Consider the following 24,594-nt stretch of genomic DNA (forward strand, 5'->3'; position numbering starts at 1 on the left):
TGACTTACGGGTTCTTCATAAAAGTCGACCTGCTTACTGACTTGTTGCATCGATGCACACTCCACCAACCTGTGCAATATCACCACCTGACATCTAGCTGTCATGCTTGTTGACATCCATCTCTTCTTGGATTTCTATGTCAGTTTGACATTCGTTTTTGACCAAGGTTGACTACTGGCTCAGTTGACCTTACCGGTATGACCAACAAACATCCTCTTGATAATTCATCTTGCCTTCCGATATGTCTTCATGCCAACCTCTCTGTTCTTCTCACCAGGTGTTGTTGTGATTCTTTTAACATTCTGCCTCTTCGTCTCAAATAAATAGCCAACCTTCATCTCGGTTTGTGCCTTACCGGTAGATGACACAATTCATGTGTAATGGTAGCCTTCCTTTTGTCTGCTCACTCACATGTGCATTGCCATCATATATCTTTCTCTTCTTGTACTGGTCACCACTTATTACTTACCGGTGACCTTGCCAAACTAGTTGACATCGATGACAACTTAATGCCAATAATGCCAATAATCTCCCCCTTTGGTATTGATGTCAACTTTGCAAGACATTTCATACTAGTTAATTTCTCCCCCTTTGATCCATATCTAGCTCCCCCTTAGACTGCTACCACTGATCGCAACCGGTATTGAGATGTGGTTGAAGAGTTATAGATTTTGTTATGAACTCCCCCTGAACCATATAGATCCTTTCTTTCTCAAGTGCATAAGGCAGGCGACATAACTCCCAACTTGTGTCTTAGGTACTCAAAAGTGCTTACTGGCAAAGGTTTGGTGAAAATGTTTGTTACTTGTTCTTTGGTAGGGACATAGTCCATCTTTACTTCTTGTCCTTCAAACTTCTCTCTGAGAAAATGATACTTGATGGCTATATGCTTTGTCCTGGAATGTATCACCGGATTCTTCGATATGTTGATGGCACTCTAATTATCACACCAGATGAGAATAGGATCAATGTTGTCCACCTGTATGTCTTTGGGGGGTTCGCTTCATCCAAAGTACCTAAGAGAAGCATGTAGCAGCAACAATGTATTCTGCTTGAGAAGCTGATAAGGAGACTAAATCATGCTTCTTGCTATGCCATGAGACCAACCGATCACCTAGGAAGAATGCATCACCACTTGTGCTCTTCCGTTCATCAATGCAACTTGCCCAATCAGCATCAGTGCATGCTTCCAAGATGAATTACCTTTGTTTAGGATACCAAAATCCATAACTGGGTGTTCCTTTTAGGTACCTAAAAATTCTGCTTACGACATTCATATGTGACTAGTTTGGTGCAGCTTGAAATCTGGCCACCATGCACATTGCCTGTACTGTATCCGGTCTAGAAGTTGTTAGATACAATAGGCTTCCTATCATGGATCTATACAATGTCTGATCCACCACCGCTGATTCATCATTCTTGCTTAATTTGCTTCCGGTCACCATGGGGGTACTTACCGATTTGCAATCCTCCATTTAAAATTTCTTTAACATATCCTTTGCATACTTTTTCTGTGAGATAAAGATTCCCTTATCTTGTTGTAATATCTGCAAACCAAGAAAGTATTTCAATTCACCAAAGCATTGACATATCAAATTCTGACTGCATCTGATTGGAAAATTCTTTGCAAAGGGTGTCCTTATTGCCTCCAAAGATAATGTCATCTACATATACAACCACAATGATCATGTGGTTTCCATCTTTATTTATGTATAAATTGTTGTCAACACTCCCCTTTTTGAATCCTTGCTCCTTCAGGTACTGATCTAATCTTGAATACCATGCTCTAGGAGATTGATTTAAACCATATATAACCTTCTTCAACCAGCACACAAAGGTTTCATCATCATGTAGCAGAAACCCTTCCGGTTGTTCCATATACACTTCTTCCGAATTTCTATTTAGGAAGGTGGATTTTACATCCATCTGATATACTTTATAATTGCTTCTAATCTAGCTACTGATGCAAATGTTTCTTCAAAGTCAATGCTCTCTACTTGAGAGTATCTTTTGCACACAAGTCTAGCTTTATGCCTAACAATTTTACCTTCTTCATTAATCTTATTCCAATAGACCCATTTAGTGCCAATGATGTTCTTGTCTTCCAGTCTAGGGACTAATTCCCAAGTCTTGTTCTTCTCAATCTGTTGTAGTTCTTCTTCCATGGCATACATCCATTCCTGTCTTTTGTTGGCCTCATTGAATGTTTTAGGTTCTACTTCAGTCATGAGGAAGAACCTGACTTGTTCATCATTCGAGGCAAGTCTTCTTCTAGTCTGCACACCGTCACTCTTATTTCCTAGATTTTCTCTTCCAAATGATTCAACTACACATACTGATTAGGAGCCTTTCTGGATGCTTCTTCCGGTTCATTGTTTGACTGAGCTTCCTCACTGTCATCAAATAAATTATCATACCGGTTCACCTATGATTGACTTCCTTTGTGCATTTCCTCATCAACTCTTACATGCACACTCTCAATGACTCTTCTTAGTCTTTTGTTGTAGCATTTGTAGGCCTTGTTGTTAGATGAGTAACCAAGGAATATTCCTTCATCACTCCTAGAGTCAAAACTATCTAGACCATCCATATCTCTCTTGATAAAACACTTACTTCCAAATACCTTGAAGTATTTAACTGAAGGTTTTCGATCATACCACAACTCATAAGCTATCATTCTTCTATTTGTTCTTAATTGAACCCAATTCAAAGTATATGCAGTAGTATGAACAAATTCCTTCCAATATGTGTCTAGCAAACTGGCCTCATTTAACATGGTTCTGGCCATCTCCTTGACTGTCTTGTTCTTCCTTTCTACCACACCATTTTGTTGTGGTGTCCTAGGGGCTGAGTATTGCCTTCTAATTCCATGTTTTTCACAATAATCTTCAAACTCATTTGATGTGAACTCTCCACCCTGGTCTGATCTTAGACATTTTATCTTGCACCCACTTTCCTTCTCCACCATCTTCCTAAAGATCTTGAATCTATCAAATGCTTGTGACTTATCAAGAGCATAAAATATCTTTCATCGGCAAGAGATCTTGTCCTAGTTGGACCACACAAATCTGTATGTACAATTTCAAGTGGTCTTGAGGTGTTGTGCTCTTTTGTCCTAAAGCTCACCTTAGTCTGCTTCCCTTTCACACATTCATCACAAAATGTGCTTATCGGTTTGATGATGGGTGGAATATTTCTTACACACCCTTTTTTGCTTACTGCAACTAAGTTATCAAAGTTTATGTGGCCTAATCTTCAGTGCCACAGATAGATTTCATCAATTGTCCCATCATGCATTGGGAGTCATAGCATTCCTTCAGATTGTAAACATTACCATATGTCCTCTTTCCTTCTGCCACAACCTAACCGGTATTCTCTTTCTTTATCTGACAGTTAGTTGAGTCAAAGGTGAATTTGAAACCTTTGTCACACATCTAACTCACACTCAGCAGATTATTCTTTAGGCCTTCCACATAATATACATCATGTACCTTCAATTTTTCATCAATATTTAGAGTAGCTTTTCCCTTTATTTTGATGGATGAGTTGTCTCTGAATCTTACTAAACCACCATTCCAGTCTTCAAGCTTGATTAATTTATTTTTATCACCAGTCATGTGGTTCGAACAAGCACTATCTACAACCCATAGATTTTTCCTTTCAACATGTAAGGCAGTCTGCACCATCAGACTTGATTCTACCTTGTCCTTTTCTTTCTCAACCCATAGAGGTTCGGTTTCCTTCTTCTTGTTAGCTGCTATTCTGTGCTCTGGTTCAACTACCGGTTATTGATCAGGATCTGTCGTCTTTTGCTTGATCTTCCTATTTTTACAGAACTTTTCTATGTCCAAACTCTTGACAGCTATAGCATTTCATATTTTCATTTAAAGATGAATCTTTGAAATTATTGTAGGACACTGATTTATTCTTCCTACATTCAAAACTCCTATGACCAAATCTGTTGCATTGATAATAGACAACATTCATATCCTAAAGTGCATTAAAAGCATTTCTACTTTCATAACTCATAGTGAACTTATAGGTTAATCTATAGTCAGCTATTCTATGCCCAAATTTGTTACATTGGTAACAATAACCATGGAAGTTTGAAACATATCGGTTAGGTTGCCTTGGTCCTGCAAACAACCGCCTCATCAGGGGTCTTCCCTTTATGCTGCTGACTTTGGTGAATCCTCCATGGTCAACTCTTGCATTTCTCCTTAGATCCGCATGTCGGTACATTGAGTGTGGCCTTTGGTTCATTGATTGTGTATAACAGTTTGTGTGGCGATCTCTAACAACATCTGCATATGTCTTCTTATTGGTATCTTTTCTTACTATGAATATCTTCTTTTCTTCACCTTCATTTGAAGAAGTGAAATGTATCTCCTTACCAAATGTGTCTTTACTATTTGACCTTTGACCTTCTTCAAATCCTAGGCCATCGGTATCTTTTGATTGCTTTTGTTTGCTCAACATCTTGTCTAAGGCTTCAATTTTGCCTTCATATTTGCTTCTTACTTTTATTTCTTCCTTGCTTTCTTCAAGTTCCTTTCTAAGCTTCACTATCTCTTCTTCCAGATCTTGATGCTCATTTTCCTTCTTCATTAGATCAGAGGATGTGACTTCACATATCCTCTTGGCTTCTTCCAACTGAAGTTTCAAGTCACATATAACTTGATTGGTTTCATCCAGGGATCGCTCCAAGAGACCTTGTTCATCTACTACAACAAGCTTGAACTTCTTGAGTTCTCTTCTTGTTTTACTCAGCTCCTCAAGAGCACTTATAAGCTCACCTTCTAGATCCACTTCAGCCTCAATGTCTTCTTCTTCCTCATCTTCACCAATCGGTTCATCGAGTGCCATAAACAGATGAACTTCTCTTTCATTCTCTTGGTAGTCATCTTTTGATCCACTTTCTTCATCTGTGGTATCATCCTCAATAGTATATAGGTTGTTCTTCTTCTAGTAGCCTCTTCTCCCTTGCCAGTAGACATTTCTTTCTTTATCTTTACCAGCAGATCTGCTAAAGCCTCTCGACTCATCTCCATTGGTGTCATTATAAGGACATTTTGCAGCAAAGTGTCCAACTTTACCATAGTTGAAACATTTGAGTGGTAGCTTTCCTTTATACTTGTCGGATCCTCTTTTTAGATTTCTGACAAATTTTTCTACCTCTGCATCAAAGTCTTCACTGGATCCTTTATAAGCAACCCAGTGCATGACCTTGACAAACTCATTATCAGACAACCCACTCAAGGTAGCTTCTTTAGCCTTTGCATTGTTCTCATACTCCTTCTTGGCATCCAAATTAGTGGGAGGAAGACTAGGGACAACATACCCCTTCTTTACAAACATCCACACATCAAAACCAAGGGAGGAAATATAGGTCTCCATTCTTCTACTTCAAAAGGCATAGTTGGATCCATTAAACATGGGGGCTTTTGAGGAGGCAGACTCATTAATCACTCAATATTTTTGTGGAGATGCTTGATTCATTCCTACACTATGGTGCTCAATGTGGACATGATTGGAAAATTAGATATATGCTTGATTCAATGCTTGAGTCATGTTGTCTACAAGATTGTTCTCTTTGAGATCTCAATTTTGCAATTTGTTGATACAATAATGGGTTTGCATGCTTCAATCATTGGATCTATGAGTAATGAAATTTGTAGGTGTGTACAACCTAATTGGTTGCATTAGAGTGGTTTCTTTTGAGATAAGAGGATGGATGATGAGTGAGTACCTAGATAGTCGATTGTGGGGTGTCGTAGCATGCTGTATTTTCTTGGTTTGGATATCTTGTTTTCATTTGGTGTGATAAGTACACTTGTATGTGTGTAGACCTAGAAGATTTTCAGATTTGGGAGATGCTATGTCATGATTCTTACAGAGCTCTATACCATGGTTCAGTGGGAGCATTGTAAGTGACTGTTCCTTTTTAGTGATGCAGATGGTTTGGAAAGATTCTTATATCTTGTTGTTGCAGAGGGTTATTTCACCTTTGCATGTACACTATTTGAGGATGGGTAATAGTTCAATGTGATGAAGGATGCTTTAATTTTTTGGTTAAGGTGTTGGTGGTGCTTGATGGGTGATGTTGGTTTAGAGTATGTTTGGTGTTATGTCATGGTATACTCTTGATTGTGCATTAGAATTTTGGCATCATGCATTGCTCTTGACGCTGTGGTGTGTTCCAAAGAGCATGTGACATCCTAGGAGGGGATGGTTAGATCACAATGTCATGATGAGTTCATGTTTCATGATTGGAGCTTTGACATTGGTCTAGGTGCCTCTCTTTGTATTTTGTGCATTTGGTCATATGCTTGAGACCTTCACGTATGTATAGACCCTACTATTATCCCAAGAACTCTAGAAAGTAGTGGAAATTGATTTTGCAAATTCGTATGTTAACCAAAGAGTCTAGGTTTTCAACTTCTATTATGTATTGAAGTTGTATTTTTATCAAATGACATTTATAGTGAAGTTCATTTTTGACATGTGGTGTAAGGTAAGAAAGGTGCCTATTCCTAGTCATAGTAATTTATAAGTTGTACTTACATTGTATTTGGCAAGATGACCATTATGGATGAGATAGGTGTTGTTACCTGAGAAGTTTCTATGAGCAACATGTCATGGGATTAGCAAGATGTTTATGACACAACTTACTTCTTAGGCATTGAAGATGGTTTTGAAAACCACTTGCACCTACCTCTTTGTGTTGATCTCTATATATATGTTAATATCTTAACTAATTTTACGAGAGGAGAGGAGTTCATTTCATAAGGGTTATGCTATTGGATTTTCTCCAAGATGGAACAAGATGTAAATCTCCAAGTAAAGGCTTAGAACCTACAAATGTATTGTAACTTGTTGCTGAATAATATATTGGCTCGATGTTTCTGAGTGTGGGGTTTTTTATCTAAAAGACTTTTCCCCACATATATCCACGTCCTCTCTTTTGTCTCATTCTTCTTATTTCATGATTCTTTAGTGTTGAATTTGTATGCCATAATGCTGCTGAAATTTTCTTAGATCTATAAATTGAATCATTTTTTTTTAAGGTTTAATGAAAACAATTATACATGTTTCTACTTTTATGACATAGCAGTATGTGCTTGTATTGGCATGTTGTAATCTATTTTGTAGAAACACATGATACTATAGATGCATGTTGATCTGAAAGGCCCATTTCCCTTCATATCTGTAACAAGATCATCCATGTTTTTTTGCCCGACAACTCTTCTATTCTTCAATAGTAAGCCCAAAACTAATAGATATAAGCCCAAGAGCACACTCATGACTAATGTTGCTACAGAAAAAGCTTCTACCAATTACGTACTATTTGAACCAAAATTACCACACAATAAAACTATGCCCATCTTCCTAAATTCTTCCTTTGTGAGTGGTGTTACCGACACATAGGTTAAGGTTTCAACAACAAGAAGAAGTAGATTTTTCAAATAGCTTGCGAACTCCAATCCTTCATACTTCTGAAGAATCTATATTCAAATCACTACTAAACTTATGATCATTAAGCATATAATCTGATTCCTTTAATGCTGTAACTGAGAAACATGAATCCCCACAAGGACTGGTGGCAGTAATTATGAGGTATCCGCTCATAAGCAAAGATAGCCGCTCATAACTTTCTATTGTGTGTTTTGTGGTCTGTCTTTTCTTTTGTTTGCTCTTTCGCTTAATGTCATCAATTCCTCACAATATATGTTCACTTGAAAATAATTGCATAAATCTTTTTCATTCTTCTTCTTGCAATCACAATTAGAATGAAGAAAGGAGATAAAATAATCATTAAGTTACCTTGTAGGTAATAGAAACGGGCAACAAAATTTGTAAAGTGGAGGACAAATGTCTCATCTTTATAATCTGATTTCTCCTTCAGCGTTGAATTTCATCGTCAACAGAACCACTGAGGGGATCGCAGTAATGTGTAACACCAAAAGACAAATCATTATGGCTTGCAGAACTTACACATATTTCTCACTCACTCTGATCTGCAGATTTCGTGTTTCTCTTATTTCAGTGCCGCAACATCATCCTCAGTAGAACGCTCTATGTTGACGTCTAACAATCTTCTCCACACAAATCGAATTGCACAACAATTCTAAACGGCCTAATAAATAGATCTCAACTATTTCAATCCTTACACGACTCCTAGAGATTAGATGCTTCTCTCAAGTCCCTTCCATTGCAGCACAACATTATCACATCACGCATCCCTCAGCAAAGACAGCTTTTCTCTCACTTGCCTACGCTTCCTAATCTCCATTCCACGTGTAAATGGGATTAAATCATACAAATCGTCTCTTCCTAATGACAATTAGTGCAGGATCTAAATCTTGATCTACAAACCGCCAAAACCATCAACTTCCAACGCACAGGTACAAGAACATGATTTGCTCTGATACCATATGAAGGAGCGGAATGCTTCATTATTAGTTCCTGCCCCGCATGGAACTATTGTGGAGGCATAATCTTAAACAGTAATTAATCTCTCTGTTTTCAACCAATCAAACTGTAGGTATTTATTACATAGTTTTATATTTGACTATGTGCTATAAACAACTTGAACATTTTTTACTCCATATTTTGATCCCAGATATTGTGTCCGCCTATGATTGGGTTTACAAGAGGCTGCATTCCAAAAATCAAGACTAGAGAACGCACAGCATACGATGTCTGTCAGTACATCGCAGGGGCTATAAATTTTATTTTGGCCGGTGGAATCGATCCGCAACAGATTGTCAGGAAATTGCACGTAACATCGTGCATGCAAATGTTATGTGGAAGTAAATACTGTATACAGATGCCCTTTTTAGTATGACACAAATCCACTACGGTCTACACAAATCCCACAAGCGTTTGAGATACTTACAGGTAATTTCGTATCTTCTCCTCAGAACCAGGGTTTTGAATGACGTCCTTGGCTTGTCTAGACTGACATAAAATATCAGATTTATTGTGTATGGAATTGGACCGCTGAGACTGCTGGGATGCAGTCCAGGAATGAGAGATGTCTGCCTTACCAAATGGAAAGGCGGATGCCATGAAACCGTCGAAGAAATGTTTCAGCAATTTAATTTAGGGTTACAAAAGCTCATTCGCCATTTCAACAAAAATCTATGTCAATCCTTACTAACTCGTCCTCGACATCATAAATAATTGCAAAACACTGGGTAAGAATGCTCTGTCTCAGCCATTTCTGAAAAATATGTTTTAAAGAAAAGCGGTATGTGTTGTTTTGTGGCATTGGTTTTTTAGCAGGCTCTTCGCTTTTATATTTCACATTCAAAACTTTTAAGAGTAACTGAAGATTTTGTTGCAGGGTTTTCTTAGATTTATTTATTCGTTTTTCGAATAGAATAACATTCTCATTTTGTCTTAGCTAAAGTTTTTCATTTCTTAAGAAGCTCTAGGAACGTGTGAATAAACATAGATTAGGGAAAAGTTTATGGAACCAACATTTTTAACAAATTCTAAAATATTAGCAAAGAGAATTCAATAATACGAAGATGCAAGATGGTTTCTCTTGTTTATGGACATGGAACAAGAGGACATGAAACCAAATGAATGCGACTTGGTCTATGTACTGTGTGCAATTTCTTTTCTGATTTTATGTCATATGGTCGTATCAAGAATGCTATGTTACGAAGTATGTCATTTGTGGATGGAACAAGGTTGCGTGCTTGCCAAAGAAAAGATTTAGTTTCAGCAATGCTACGATACTAGGTGTGTTTATGGCAAGTAAATTCTTTTTTAACAAATGCAAGTGGAATGCACAAAGCCCATTCGAATCACCTTCTTTTTTATTCTCTTTGCATATAATTTCCTACCATTTTTGCCTCTATTTGCTTACAACTCTATAGTCCTTTTCAATCGGAAAAAAAGGCCAAAAATAAAAAATAAACTACTTCCTTAGTCATTATTTGTATATGCAATCTAATAATTCCTAGAGCCATTTTGTCATGGAGATATAATGATTTGTTCGACAAATGTTATACTCAACTTGGTTATGGTGTGGAGTTCTAAGATGGGATTATAACAACATTAGTATGCTAACCTCCTCTTTGTAGTCATTCTGAAGGAAGATCTTGGGCAGTTGTTTCAGTTTTGTAATCATTGTGCTAAAATCCTCTTTGAAGTCATTCTGAAGAAAGATCTTGGATAGTCATTTTAGTCATTTTGGCTCTAGTAACCGTTTTCTTCCCAACTCAAAGCATTACTCGGATGCAGTTCCAACTGCCCTGGTAGGCATGCATGCAGAATGTAGAAGCATAGACAAGGCACATGAACTCTTTGACATAATTCTTTAAAGAGATGCCATCCTATGGAATGCTAGGCTTGCAAGATATGCACAAAATGGATTTTGCTAGGACGCTCTCAAAATCTTTGAATTTGAAGCACTCTAGAACATACCCTGACATTGTAAGAAGAGCCTCTCCCGTGCACACAACCGCATAGCCATATAGGTTTAGTGGATGAGGGTTGCAAATACTTCAACTTCATGAGTAACCATTATTGCATAGTACAACTGGACACCGCTACCATTTTGCCTAGTGCTTCCTTGAAGGAATGAAGTAAGATATTTTTTAAATGTGTCCTCAATATAAACATTTTTGTCAGCTACGACTTAAAGTATAGTTTATTAGATTTATCATTCCATACTATTTATGACATTTGTTCTCAAAATTGATGATGGCATCTTATAATTATCTTCACAAACAAAGAATATATAAATTTTTGAAATATGCAATTTTATTATTTATGCCATTTACAAGAACCTCTCAATGCTCTGACAGTTGTGTTTTTTTGTTTTTGTTTTGTGTTGTCTCTTACAGACAAAATTGTCATCACCTGTTTGTATCCCTCAACTAAAGAAAACATAAACAAGTTTATGCTCTGCCTCTTGTTGTGAGTGTTGTAAGTTGCGTGGTTTCCAACAGACAAGGAATTTGTCACCCAGTTACAACAAGGTAATTATGATAAAGTTGTGTGAATCTTTTTGTTGTTCCCCTGCAATCTTCTAAAGCATATCTATTTGTGGATATACTTGCCCGATCTTCTAAAGCATATCTATTTCCTACTGATGCTAAGCTTGTTTTTGTGTAACTTCTTTTCAAATCAGTTCAATTTCTGGTGTTAAATTTTGATTTCAGGTGATCAGCGAGGTTGGGGATATGGTCCATTCCAATTTTTTTCTGACTGAACTGTAGAAGCAACAATAGCAGAAAGAAGAGAAAAACCTTTGTTGAAAGCAACCTGAATCAAGACACAACAATCTTGATCATTGTGTGGTTTTGATGATGCTTGTGAATTAATCATATTTTATCGTTTATGAAGATAGTTGTTTTTCCTATGGAGTTTATGTCTTCTATAATGTTGGTGTCTATGATCATTTTTAATGGCATTGTATTGTAGATCCTTTGTAATGGGGGGTTGTATTGTAAAGCCATGAACAGATTATAGACTAATCAATAAAAAAATTCAATTCTTTAGACTAACATGAACAACATTATGCCATCTTGGAAGCCATGCAATTGTTTAATTTATATGTTTGATGCATGTTTTGTTTATGTATAGATTGGTAGTCTTGATTAATTCTTCTTGGGAGCACTCACTCTATCTTTTAGGATTGGTAGTCTTGAATAATTCTTCTTGGGAGCACACACTCTAGCTTTTAGGACCTTAATGATACCCAATTCTATAGAAATCATGTGAATCTCTACATTTGTAGCTCATATGATGCTAAAAAGCTAAAGGTCCATGTACCATTTTTTTGGGTACTGTTATCACAGCTTCTAGTCTAAGCAGCCTCTTTTAGCCTTTAGCCTTCAGTCAACACTTTAGATTGTGGGTCTTTTTACTTTTTATATGTTTCCAGAAACAGATCAGACAAAAGCAAAACTGTTCTTCCAATTTTGGCAGGAACGTCGTTGCCTTGCAGCCCTTGCAGCCCTTGTTTATTTAACGACGAGGACAACCATTTATAGAGGCAAAGAAAGGCAAAGATGCAGAAAGTCATAGTTTTAGTGACTGCTATTAAATAGTAAGCGCCTATAGAATGTTTAGTCATTAAAAATTATACATGTGCAAGGTTAAATCACACGTAATCCTACAAATCAGAGCCCCAATGAATATTTCTAAACCACATAATCACATGTGCTACTCACCCCTGTATCTCATTTTCTACAACTTTCCCTCCTATTAACCAACAAGATAACACTTTTAATAATAAATATTATGCTAAGGGTCTACACCAAGCTTAATATTGTACATCCCATTCCTCTGTAAATCCCTAGATAAAATATAAATTCAACTTCAAATATCTGTACTCTCTTTATGTTTCCTAGTCCATCATTTTCCAATGTTTTACTAGGATGTAATTTGGATTCTTGGCCCTCATGAAGACAATCTCATTGAATGTAGTCTACTATAAATAATAACTTTACGAAATTGGTCTTGGATAAGTATTCGTAAACTCATCCTCCTTTTCTTATTATCCTATGTTCTTTCATCTCATAGGTGACTCTTTTATTAGAAGAATCAAATGATATTTATTTATTCCATATGCTATCCCTTTCTTAGAGAATAATTATTTCTTTACATCTCATGGTCCATGTTACTTTATCCGTTCTTCCCTTTATATGTATGTTTCATGACAAGTTCTTTATAATCTTCCCTTGGAGGCCTTATTCTCTTATTCCTCTTTTCTTCCCATGTTCCTCTACCCCTCTCACATCTTACATGCTATGAATATGAATATCTATACAAACGTCTGTTTACATCATTCATATGATTCTCCTTTCTCCTATTCCTATCATAACAACCCTTTCACTCGTGACATCTTATCATCTTCAATACTCGAGTATGTTTCACACATATTGTGTAGATTGAAAGACTCAATGGTTTAGTCTAAGGGACTATAATTTTATAGCTTAAATTTTTATATATATACTACTTTGATTTATTTATATTAAAAATTATGAAAGTAAGTCATCTAAATAATTTATTGGAATGTTATATCCACCTTTGTGCCTATAATTTATATACATCTTTGACTTGTTAAATTATCCACGAGAATTGTAAATTTACTTGGTTCCTTGAGTTTTATTTAAGCAATTTTCTTATAATAAGGTATCTTACTATCATAGCATGCATCGCTTAAGGGAAGGCTCTATAATTATTCAATGACTAGACCCCTTTATTGTGTATTCCTTGTCTATACAAAGCCTTTTTTGAACCTTCATTCATCGTTTTGTTTCTCATCTCCTCTAAAAGTAGAGTAGCAATAATATTATCCATTTTTGGCTCTACCCCACTACTACTAATGATAATAATCATTTTTTATCAGGCATTAAGTAAAGAGTGAAGTACTAAGATACATTTGTATTCTTCCTAAAACTTAATAATTAGAAAACCACACAGAACATAAATCAATTAGACATATTTGAATGGTCCATAATAGAATCACCATATTTTATTTTTTAGTGAATACAACCATTTTTAAAGATATCATCTATCCTCGACCATCTAGCCTGTAAGTAGTAGTCTTCTAAAAAATATTCAAGATGAAAGAATCTAACACATTTGAATAGTTATGTATGCCTTCTTATCTAATTTCAACCAATATTCATTAGACATACATGATATTGCTTCTTTTCTTGTGAAACAAGAAATTAGTGATATCTTTCTTCAAGTAGATCTTTTGCCTTCAACTTCTACATCTTGTATAGGATTTAGTACCACTTAATTTCTCAATTTATATAAAATATACAAAGGATTACAAGATAAGTTGCACCTTTATCCTAGCTTTTTTTCATTCTTAATAAATTAAACATTGATTTTTTTTTCTTTTATTATGATAAGTTTCAAGATGAAACACTTACTATGAGGATAATATAACAAAACATTTTTGTTTAAAGAAGCAGGAAAAACAAGGGTGTTGGCCCTTAATATAGCAACCCATAGGAAGTAAAGGCAACTTACAAGGGTTGAAACCCCTAAAAGACAAGTCCACAGAGGAAAACAAGACCATGTCAAACCAAAAACATGCCAAAACCCAACTCAAGAATGGGGGGAAACACCTGAGCCATGCCCAAGATGATTTTGGGGGTGGGAGAAAATATCCCTTTTCATCGGCGACAAACAACAGTCTACACATTTGTACCATTAGGCTCAAGAAAAGGAGAGTTAGGTAGGGAGGGACCCACAAAAGGATGATCAACAACAACAAGGCATTATAGAACATCGTGAGTAGAAACAGGGAGGAGAAGAACGCTACATATTCGGACAAGGAGTCACAAGGAAAAAGGATGCAACGATCAAAGATGCCAGAGGGTCTAAAACATGAGAAGAAAAATCATCCCAGGAGGGGGCATCATCCTCTTGAGAGGAGCCCATAGAGTTAGATTCCAAAGCATTTATCATCAGGTGTTCAGCAGCAACATCTTTCCACCAGGTAGTAGTACCTTTGTGACAAGGCAACAGACAATCTGAAGCAAGATGACCCATAGCAAAGAATCTTCAACAACGAAAGGGGAGGCCCTCAAAGTCTTGGTTGGGTCCAGGGCCTATTCCCAAGCATTAAAACCACATCCCCAGGGAGAGGCACAAAAATGACAATATCCACTAAGATGTGAGAAAGAGTGGAGTGGCCCATAGAAGAGGTAGCATCGTCAACCTTCAAGAAATGCCAATAGAGCTGCCAATGGCCTCATAGGAAGAATTCTCCCAGAAATGAAGGGGGAGATTAGGAAGGCAGACCCAAACTGGACACATGCATTAAGAAGTTCAATAAAAGGATAAAATGAAGTCATCCACGATTTAATGGAGATAGATTGGTCTCCCCAGGTCAACAGGATGCCCAAAATCAAGTCCCTGTCATGACAAGAGGTAAAGGAAGCAATAAAAAACCCCTTGGCACAAGGAAAAAGCTAAAATATATGCACAACCAAAGGCTTCCAAGAGTCACTTACCCAACGATTAAAGTCTAGAAGAGAAGGCCAAAAACCAACAAATCTGCACACCAAGGTGCAACGTTTATAGAAGCCAATGTTATCTACAATGTCATGTCTACAAACCACCACCAAGGAGGATTTGGCACAATGCAAAGGTTGGATCCCCCTAGAGGGATGCACCATAGAGTGAGCCAAACGAGAAAGTTGTGATGACCAGTGGAAAAAGTTTAGGGAGCATGCACAACAAGATCATGAGAAACATCTGCAGAGGTGGGGACATCAACGATCAATGCAGGGGATTCCAACTCATCCGAAATGATAGCTCCAAAAGCAACAACCCCCATAGTAGCATCCAAGGGGGGGAGGTCATAGTAGGGGCAGTCTGGAAGTTCAAATGCACTTGGGTGGGAGAGCTGTTAACAGGGAGAGCCATCACAAGTATTAATTTTTAAAGTGATAGTCACATATTTCCCACTGGTAATAACAAAATGTTACCCAACTTATTTGTACTCTTTATGAGTGTCCAAATATTCACTTTCTCGTTGATTACTCATTTTCTCTAGCAATATCCTCATAGCAGCTCATAACCAATTCTAAGTGTGGGATAAATGTAATAGTAAAAAATATATAAATTATATACTTCCCATTTTTTTTTAACTTTTCCTAACCAAATTTGTTCATAGTGCAATGAATAACATAAAAAATGATGAATATTCTAGTTAGGAAATAATCTATTTCTAACCCAATTCCCTCATTGTGCATCCAAAGACTCTAGATTCAACTTTCATTCTCATTTTTCCATCACACTCAATCAATTATAATAATAAGTAAAAGAACCTTATTTAGATATGTGAGTGCTAATTTGACATCTAAACAAGTATAAATTTAAACCTTTAAATATGACCCATGCCTACCCTTTGTGACTAATCATTATGATCCAACTAAAGTGCAAATATTTAAATTTAAATGTTAGGATTTTTATAAAATGGTCAACCCTAATTCATTATTAGGATTTATAGATAAAGAGGAATCATTGAACAAATTTAGAACAAAGAATCTATGGACAACAAACCATTATCATGTGCCATCAACATTACATTAGAACAATACACATTTTCCATAGTCACTAGTTATCTTTGATTGTTATATTATATTGTTGACATAGTAACTAAATTTCAACTAGAGGAGAATGAACCTAGACTAAGGAACTCCTAAACAATGTCTATCAACACCACCCTTTTTAAACACAATTTATTGACATCAAAGTAAATAATTTTTAAATAAAAAACAGAAAATTTTAGATCCTCTTATAGAGTTTCAAATACTATGGGAGGAGGTCGATTTCATAATAATAAAAGCGAACCATAACAACAAACATAATTATTTTAATTTAAAAAAAGTATTTTAAAGTTCTAATTTTCTAGCATGTTAACAAAATAGTTGATAACATAAATATTTCAGTTGAACACACATTAGACTAAAAACTAAATATCATAGAACTATATTTATTTAAATTATAAATATTACATAGATAACATAATTTGTCTCAACTTTTTATCTTAAATTGAATTATTTATTCATTAGAAATTAATTGATTATTTATGTGAAACATGTTATTTCCCCTTATAATAAAATAATAATATACCTTTGTTGATCGAATTTTATGTAGCCCCACTTCCAACTTGTGTTCCAACTCTTGTAACTCTTGTTTGGTCAGCTCTTGAAGGTCCTCTCCATCCATATGCCTATGAAAAACCAACAACAAATCTTTGGTTTAAAAAAACTATTTACTCATAATAAATACTTGCTTCATGATTTCAAATAACATTTATTTATGTTTTACCTCAAAGTACGGTTGTTGTTTTCCATTTCTTGTTTTATCCTTCCTAAATCTTCAATATCAGGCTGCAAATACCTTGAAAAAAATTAGTAAATTATTCTAGTGTACCTGTAAACTTTAAACAAAATGTCACAGTATAATTTTTATTATATATCAATATAAAAATATTTAATTTAAATTAAATGAATTAATATTAAATTGATAATAAAAATATAATAAGATAAATTTAAATTTTCATAGAATATGATTATTAAATTTTAAGTTATTACAAAACTTTAAGAATAAAAATTTAATTTAATAATGATAATAAAATATTGTTTTTATTATAAATTATTATAATGAGTTTAGAGTATAAGGTTCTTTACTTAATTAATTAAATCATATTGATTTATTAATTAAGTCACCTTTTATTTTATTTTTCACTTAAGCTAAATTTTGGAAGATAAACTTAGGCCCATTAATAATTAATTCATTAATAATTATTAATTCCTTTTAGGGTTTATGTTTTTAGGTTTTGATCTCCTTTTATAAGGATTGACCCCTTTGTAATCCTTAACAATGATTATCATTATTGCATTATTTTGCTCTAGGGTTTCAAAACAAGTTTTGTGTTATGTGTGAATCTTCCATTTTTGTGACAAGTTATTTGCATACAAGTGTTCACTGGATTCTGTGAGGTTGTATTTCACAACTTTAACATGGTATCAGAGCTTCAGACCTAAGGATTTCTTGTTTGTTTGATTGGAAGATTCTACCTATAGCTGGTTTTCTATACAATTTGTGTTGATTTGGACCTCACCATTGAATCCACGTGCAAAATAGTCAAGATTGACCTCTTGTTTGTCAATTTTTTATTCATAGGGCCACATTTGTGAGGGTTTGAAGATCCGGTGTTTTTTTTTCTGATCCATGGGGCACTTGATTTTTCAGAGCAAAATAAAATTTACATGAAAACTTTTACACAAAAAAGTTTTTTTAAAAAGGCAGGAGGTGGGGGACAGGGGGGTGTACACTTGTTGTAGTCCGTGTGGACTGCAGTAGGCCAATGACCCTTTTTAGGCCCCTCGCCACCTTTTTCGGCTCTATTTTCTGGTGCCGTCCACTTTTCAAGCCCCCATGCAACCACCGCACACCCACCTGAGATCAATGTCGCCGATTGCTGACCGAATATTTTTTTGTTGTCGGTAATGTTTTTTTTCCAACGACTTTCCCGGCAAGGTGATTTTTTTCCGGTAGGAAGGGGAATTTATTCAGCATATTTTGTTGACATCATCAGTATGGACTACTTTGTATGGCCCCTGTGACCCTCTTTTTTCCCTAAAAGAGGTCTTTTTTTCTTCTTTTGGCCATAACTTGGGCATACAATATCGTTTTTTGGCAAACAAGATATTGTCGAAAAGTTGGTTACATCTACTTTCCAAATATGTGGATCTTATCACCTATTCTTATTATTGGTGCATTATACAAGCATTTGAAGTCAGAGGTGCTATTTTTTGTCTCGAGGTCATAACTTTGATTCCCCAGTTTCTCCGCTTTTCGTGATTCTAGTGGTGTTGGGATAGTGTTTCAGAGCTCTTCACAACCATCCATGCACTTTTTCTAGATTTTTCTCTAAGTATATTTTATTCAATTTTTTGTGTTTTCACACTCTGGTGAATTACTTTGACATATGAGCTTGTGGAAACGTTTCATTTGCATGGGATGACTCATTTTTGGTTGTTCTTCATGTATTTCTCGTCTTGTGTCTTTTTTTGACATTCTGAGCTTTCACTGTAAGCATTTATTACTTTGTAAACACACTGAGATAAAGTGCCTCTGTATTGCACATGTATTATGGGATCTTGCACATCATTTTTGTACCTCATTGTACTCACACTATGATATAAAGTGTCATGGATCTTTCATGTTTGCCTTTGTTTTGCCTTCATATCTTTCTCATGTGTTTGTGCCTTGGTTTGTACACTTCCTGCAATCCATATGGACTGCAATAAGCTAGTGGCTCTTTTTAGGCCCTCGCCACCTTTTTCGACCCTATTTTTTTGGTGCCTCCTGATTCTGGCCCTCGTGCAACCACTACACAACCACCAAAGATCGTTGTTGCTGCTTGCCAACTGAATTATTTTTTGTCACTACCGATCATATTTTTTTTCCAATGACTTTCACGGCAACGTGATTTTTTTCTGGTAGGAAGGGGAATTTATTCAACATATTTTGTTGACATCATTAGTATGGACTGTTGAGTATGGCTCATGTGGCCCTCTTTGTGCCCTAAAAGAGAGGTTTTTAATTTCTTTTGGCCATAACTTGGGCATACGATAACGTTTTTTGGCAAACGAGATATCGTCGGAAAGTTGGTTTCATCTACTTTCCAAATATGTGGGTCTTATAACATATTCTTTTTATTGGTGCAATATGTAGACACTTAAAAATAATTATTTTAATTATTTTTAATTCCTTGCATAATTAATTAATTAATTATGTTAATTCAAATTCCTCTCAATATTAATTAAATATAATTAATATTGTCACTATAGCATGTGATTGATTTATTTAATAAATCAATCCCTTTCTTTATTCTTCTAAAAAATCAAATCCTCACAAATCTTCCTCTTAGCTAATTAATTTCAATTAATTAGTTAACCTACATGATTCTTACAAATCATCTTCTTAATTCATCATTAACCTAATAAATTCTTCTAGAAACTCCCTAAACTCACTTAACATTATTCTTCTAATTTTTTATTCCCTCCACTCATTCTCTCTCCTAGTCAAATTCCTCCTACAAATATTAATCCCACCTAACATTTCCTCTAATCCTCCTCCTAATGAGTCGTTAATGGTTAATCATCATGATTAGCCACAAAGTCAACTCTTTGTCCTTTTCATCCAGCCACTAGCTTTAAATGCTCTTTTCCTAGGTGAATGTAAGATTTTCGAAATCACACATTCCTCTAGGCATTCCCTCTCCCAAGGAATTTTTAATTCTTTTTTATTCCTCCAATCCCCATAATATCCTTTTTTGGAGAATTTTTAATTCCTCCAATGCACCTTGTGGTGTGTGGAGATACGAAATGCCTTTAGGGCATATTTCTTGGTCTCCACACCCTCTCTTGGAGCTTGTGTGAGCTCACAAGTAAATCTTAGCCCTTCATCTCGAATTCATCCTAGCCATTCGTTTTCCTCTCCTCTTCCTATAAAATAGGGCTCCATCCCTTCATTCAAAACATCTTGAAATCCAGTAAGCTTATGCTGCCCTTTTGAGCCCAGGAAATCATCTTCGCAACTTGATCATCTCATCCTTGCAATTTTTCAAATCCATTCCATTTGTGCACAACATTGGAGAGTCATCCACATCCAGCAATCAAAGGAGCACATCAAGTGGAACATTATCAAGGGGCGCCTTCACTTCATCAAGCTCAATCCGAAGGAGAAGGTAAAATAGCAAGGTGAAATGGTCTTTTAATGATATTTTAGCATTTTGCATGTTTATTTCATTATGTTTTGATCATTTGACCTTCAAATATGTTTTCCCCTCTTTACATTATACAACCATTTGAAGTCAAAGGTGTTGTTTTCAATCTTCAGGTCATAACTTTTCTTCACCAGTTTCTCCATTTTTTCACGATTCTAGTGGCATTGGGATAGTGTTTCGGGGCTCTTCACAACCATCCATGTACTTTTTCTAGATTTTCTCTAGGTACATTTGATTTAGTTTTTTGTGTTTTCACACTTTGGTAAATTACTTGGACATATGAGCTCGTGGAAACTTCTCATTTGCATGGGATGACTCATTTTTTGTTGTTCTTCATGTATTTCCAGTCTTGTATCTTTTTTTGACATTATGAGCTTTCATTGTAAGCATTTATTATTTTGAAAATGCACTGAGATAAAGTGCCTTTGTGTTGCACATGTATTATGGGATCTTGCACATCATTTTTGTACCTTATTGTACTCGCACTATGATATAAAGTGTCATGGGGCTTTCATGTTTCCCGTTCTTTTTCCTTTATACCTTTCTCATGTGTGTGTTCTTTGGTTTGCACACCCTTTGTATTTGCTTGTACTTTCATGTTTGTATGGTCAGATGTTCTTGGTTCTTCTTCATGCACTACATTATGGCTTTTAGATTCAGTGTACCTATCATACCTCTCCCTTGTCAGCATTATGAAGGGGTTTCTACTATTGGTGCTAATGTTTCCTTGGTTTCATGTTGGAGTGGGTTATGTATTTAATATTTGTTTCTATGTACTAGGCGGATGCAACAGCTAGGTACCCATGTATTTCGGTGAGATGGAACACTTACCATATGGACACTCTTGCATTCCTATTTCTGGAGGCAACCTTCTATTTTTTACTTGATCAATTATTTAGACTATTGGTACTTGTGCCATTTGTATCTTCGAGTTCCAAATGTTTTGCCTGTGTTTGTCATCTGATTTGGATTTGAGTAGTGTCATTGAGGGGACTCATGCAGATCCATATTTTCTTGATCTTGATCATATTTTGTTTCAGAGGAGGTTCTTATTTCAGCATCATACCAGTCATTCTACGATAGTGTTTGCAGCTTGTTCATGCTTCAGTGATTCTTCATGCCCTTCTTTTGTTTCTATCTTTTGGAACATTCTTGTTTGGAGGCTTCTTAGTCCTTCACTTGTGTTTCTCTTCTTGGAGAGGAGTTTTGTTTCCACAGGGTTTTCTCCTTTTCTCCACTTTACAAGATTTCATTGTACTTGGGTACCTCATCAAGCCTTGTTGTCGGGACCCATTTTTTTCTTTTTTTAGCTTCTCCCTAATTTAATCTTAAGGGGGGTGTTGTAGTAATAAGGTTCTTTACTTAATTAATTAAATCATATTGATTTATTATTTAAGTCACCTTTTACTTTATCCTTCACTTAAGCTAAATTTAGGAAGCTAAACTTAGGCCCATTAATAATTAATTCATTATTTATTATTAATTTTTTTTAGGGTTTATGTTTTTAGGTTTTGATCTCATTTTATAAGGATTGATCCCTTTGTAATCCTTTACACTGATTATCATTATTGCATTATTTTTCTCTAGGGTTTCAAAGCAACTTTTGTGTTTTGTGTGAATCTTCTATTGTTGTGACAAGTTATTTGTATATAGGTGTTCATTGGGTTCTGCGAGGTTGTATTTTACAACTTTAACAAAGGTTAGTACTAGTTAGCTAGGACCAAGTATGCCAAACTAAAATAAATGGAGGGCTTGGACTAAAAATATTAGATATTTTAGCAAAGCTTAGTTTGCTAAATATGCTAGAAGGTGATTAATTAGAAGAAATACTAGTGTATAACTCTAGATGCCAAATACCTTCACAATAGAGACTTCTTATTTGGTAACTCCTCTCCCAAGGGCTCAACCTTTTAAAATTTAGTTCTTAAATCTAGAGGGCTTCTTATCCAGGGTATCCATTGGAAACTTGGGAGTGATGACACTCAAAGTTTTTAGAAGGATGAATGGTTGGGGGATTTGACTCTCTCTTTGGTTAACTTCTATTTTAATCTTTAGGTCTATTTACCCAACAATTTTGGATATATAATAGATATTATTCACCCCATACCAGAAATACCAAGATTTAGAGAGATCTAAATACCTGACCTATAATGACATGGAATATGATATTCTATTGATGTCTTACAAAAGGAACTTCAATTCAATCCTCACCTGAATGAAAATAATGGATAGGAGAATTTGGAAGCTCCATCCTTAAGGGAATTACTTTGTTTCTTTAGGTTATTCCTTATTCAAAGAGATTTATTTCAGATTTCAATTCACATCAAGCTTTGAATCCTTATTTGGTTCCCAAAATAAACTTCTTCTAGTGGGCTTTTCTACATGGAAGAATTATCACCCTAGACAATTTGAGGCATGTATAATTCCATATCCCGAACAAATGTATTCTTTGAAAAAATAGTGAAGAAGACATTAATCACCTACTCCATTACTCATCTTCTACTATAGCTTGGGATTGGATCTTGGACTGATTTAGAATGCTTGGGTCCCGTCAAAAGATCTCAAAGCTTTACTTCTAAGTTGGACATTATCGTACAAAACTACTTTTTTGAAGGAATTAGGGCATCCTACTATGCCCGATACATCTATGGAAGAAAAAGAATAATAGGTTTTTTAGAGATAAAGAGCTAAATCAATTTCAACTCTACTCAATTTTAAGACTATTTTCAAGAACCTAGGCTGCTTTGGTATCAAAATAAAATATGATCTAGACAAGACTATATAACAAGAGGTTTTAGAGATTGGGAAGTTCCTCATAATAACCATCTAAACAAAAAAAGGATCAAAAATTTGTACGTTCTTTCTCTATGGAAGAAAAATAAATGGATATAATGAAAAAATTTCCAATCAGGTTACCAATGTGTTGAATAAAGTTGAAGAGGTAGAGTAACACGAGTAGCAAGAGAGGGAGAGCATCTCCTAGGGTTTTTTTAGGCAACGAGGTTGGAGGAGAGGACAGAGACAATGGGGATGGCATGGGTAAGCCTTTGTGTCCTTCTTGCATCCCCCATGATGAATGCGGGCATTTTGTGTACCTTTTTTTGTGTTGGGGTTTCCTTTCCCTATCGTATTGGGTGCCTGCAGGTTGTTTTATGCGGTTTGGGGCTCCTATGATGTGAGTATCACTGAAGAATAAGTTGTTGATGGTGTTGTCTTCCATCGGGTGGATAATATAAGAGATGAAAGAAAGATTGCTCATGGCCTCTATGTGAGGAGATGGTTGCAAATGGGTTTTTGGCATGTCTATTCTCTTCGATATGTCGCTTGCAAGAGGACCCCTGGTGACTGTTGGCAGTTTTTGGGCTTCCAGTTTTGGCCCCCTCCTACTTGTCTTGTTCAACGTTCCTTTAATCTTTCTTTCCCTTGATGGGGTTTGAGAATGTTAAACAGTGGTTGCATTCTAGAATATGTTGATTTGGTTCTATAGAGGGTTTCTTTGACCTCTACTCCTTGGTTTGCTACACCCTCGTTGGTGGTTTTTGATGAACTTATAAGACACTAAGAGGGGGGATGAATCAGTGCAAGAAAAAACTATTTGAGTTTGATCGCCAACTTAAACACTTTAAAACTCATCAAGCATAAGAGGAATATCACCACATAAGCTAATGCCCAATAAAAAAAAATCCACATAACACAAGAAATTATACGTGGAAACCCAAAAGGGAAAAAACATGGTGGAAGTTGGTACCCACAAGATTCACTATCTACAGAATGGAATTATTGACCAGTTAAGGTCTTACAACTATGTATTGTTAGGAGCAGACCTGGTTAGGAGTCACCCGGTTAAGGGATTTGAATAATAAGCCCTATTAGGAGCAATGACTTGTTGGGATCAACCTCGCAAGAGGATTTGAGACTATGATTCAGAGCTACCCTATTAGGGGATTTATAGATTAAGGTCTGTTAGGACCTACCTAGTTAGGGGATTTTGCTGCTGCAAAATGTTAGGAAAACAACAATGAAAATTTCTTCAAGTAACACCTTCTGTGTCTGATAAGATCCACTTCCGATCCTTAAAAATTTAACAAAATTTCATTACAGAACTTCCCTAATCACTGCACAATCTCATTCACAATGTTCGCTCATGAAATCTCTCTTTTCACACATATCGACTTTATACCTCATCACACTTTGTATAAACATTAACATTTAGTCGGCTACAACCTTGGAACAATTTCCTAGGTTCAATGAATCTAGATAAACTTACATTGTGCGCTTTACATATATCGAGCATCGACATA

The 24,594-nt window shown here is 35.7% G+C and overlaps 1 protein-coding gene and 1 long non-coding RNA gene across 2 annotated transcripts in view; one reads left to right on the forward strand and one right to left on the reverse strand.

Moving 5' to 3' along the window:
• The window catches only part of LOC131075935 (MADS-box transcription factor 23), a 98,111-nt gene that overhangs the window by 9,441 nt on the left and 64,076 nt on the right, over positions 1–24,594 (reverse strand). The window contains exons 4-5 of the mRNA XM_058012900.2: positions 16,825–16,886; positions 16,627–16,726 (exon numbers count right to left, since the gene is read on the reverse strand). Of these exons, the coding sequence (XP_057868883.2) occupies positions 16,627–16,726; positions 16,825–16,886 (162 nt within the window). The remainder of the gene's footprint in view (positions 1–16,626; positions 16,727–16,824; positions 16,887–24,594) is intronic.
• On the forward strand, positions 8,481–11,525 carry LOC131041979 (uncharacterized). Its single transcript, XR_009105099.2, has 2 exons — positions 8,481–9,200; positions 11,181–11,525. It is a non-coding gene; the product is annotated as an uncharacterized LOC131041979 (long non-coding RNA).

The sequence above is a fragment of the Cryptomeria japonica genome, chromosome 10, assembly GCF_030272615.1.
Source record: "Cryptomeria japonica chromosome 10, Sugi_1.0, whole genome shotgun sequence".
Classification (NCBI taxonomy): Eukaryota; Viridiplantae; Streptophyta; class Pinopsida; order Cupressales; family Cupressaceae; genus Cryptomeria; species Cryptomeria japonica.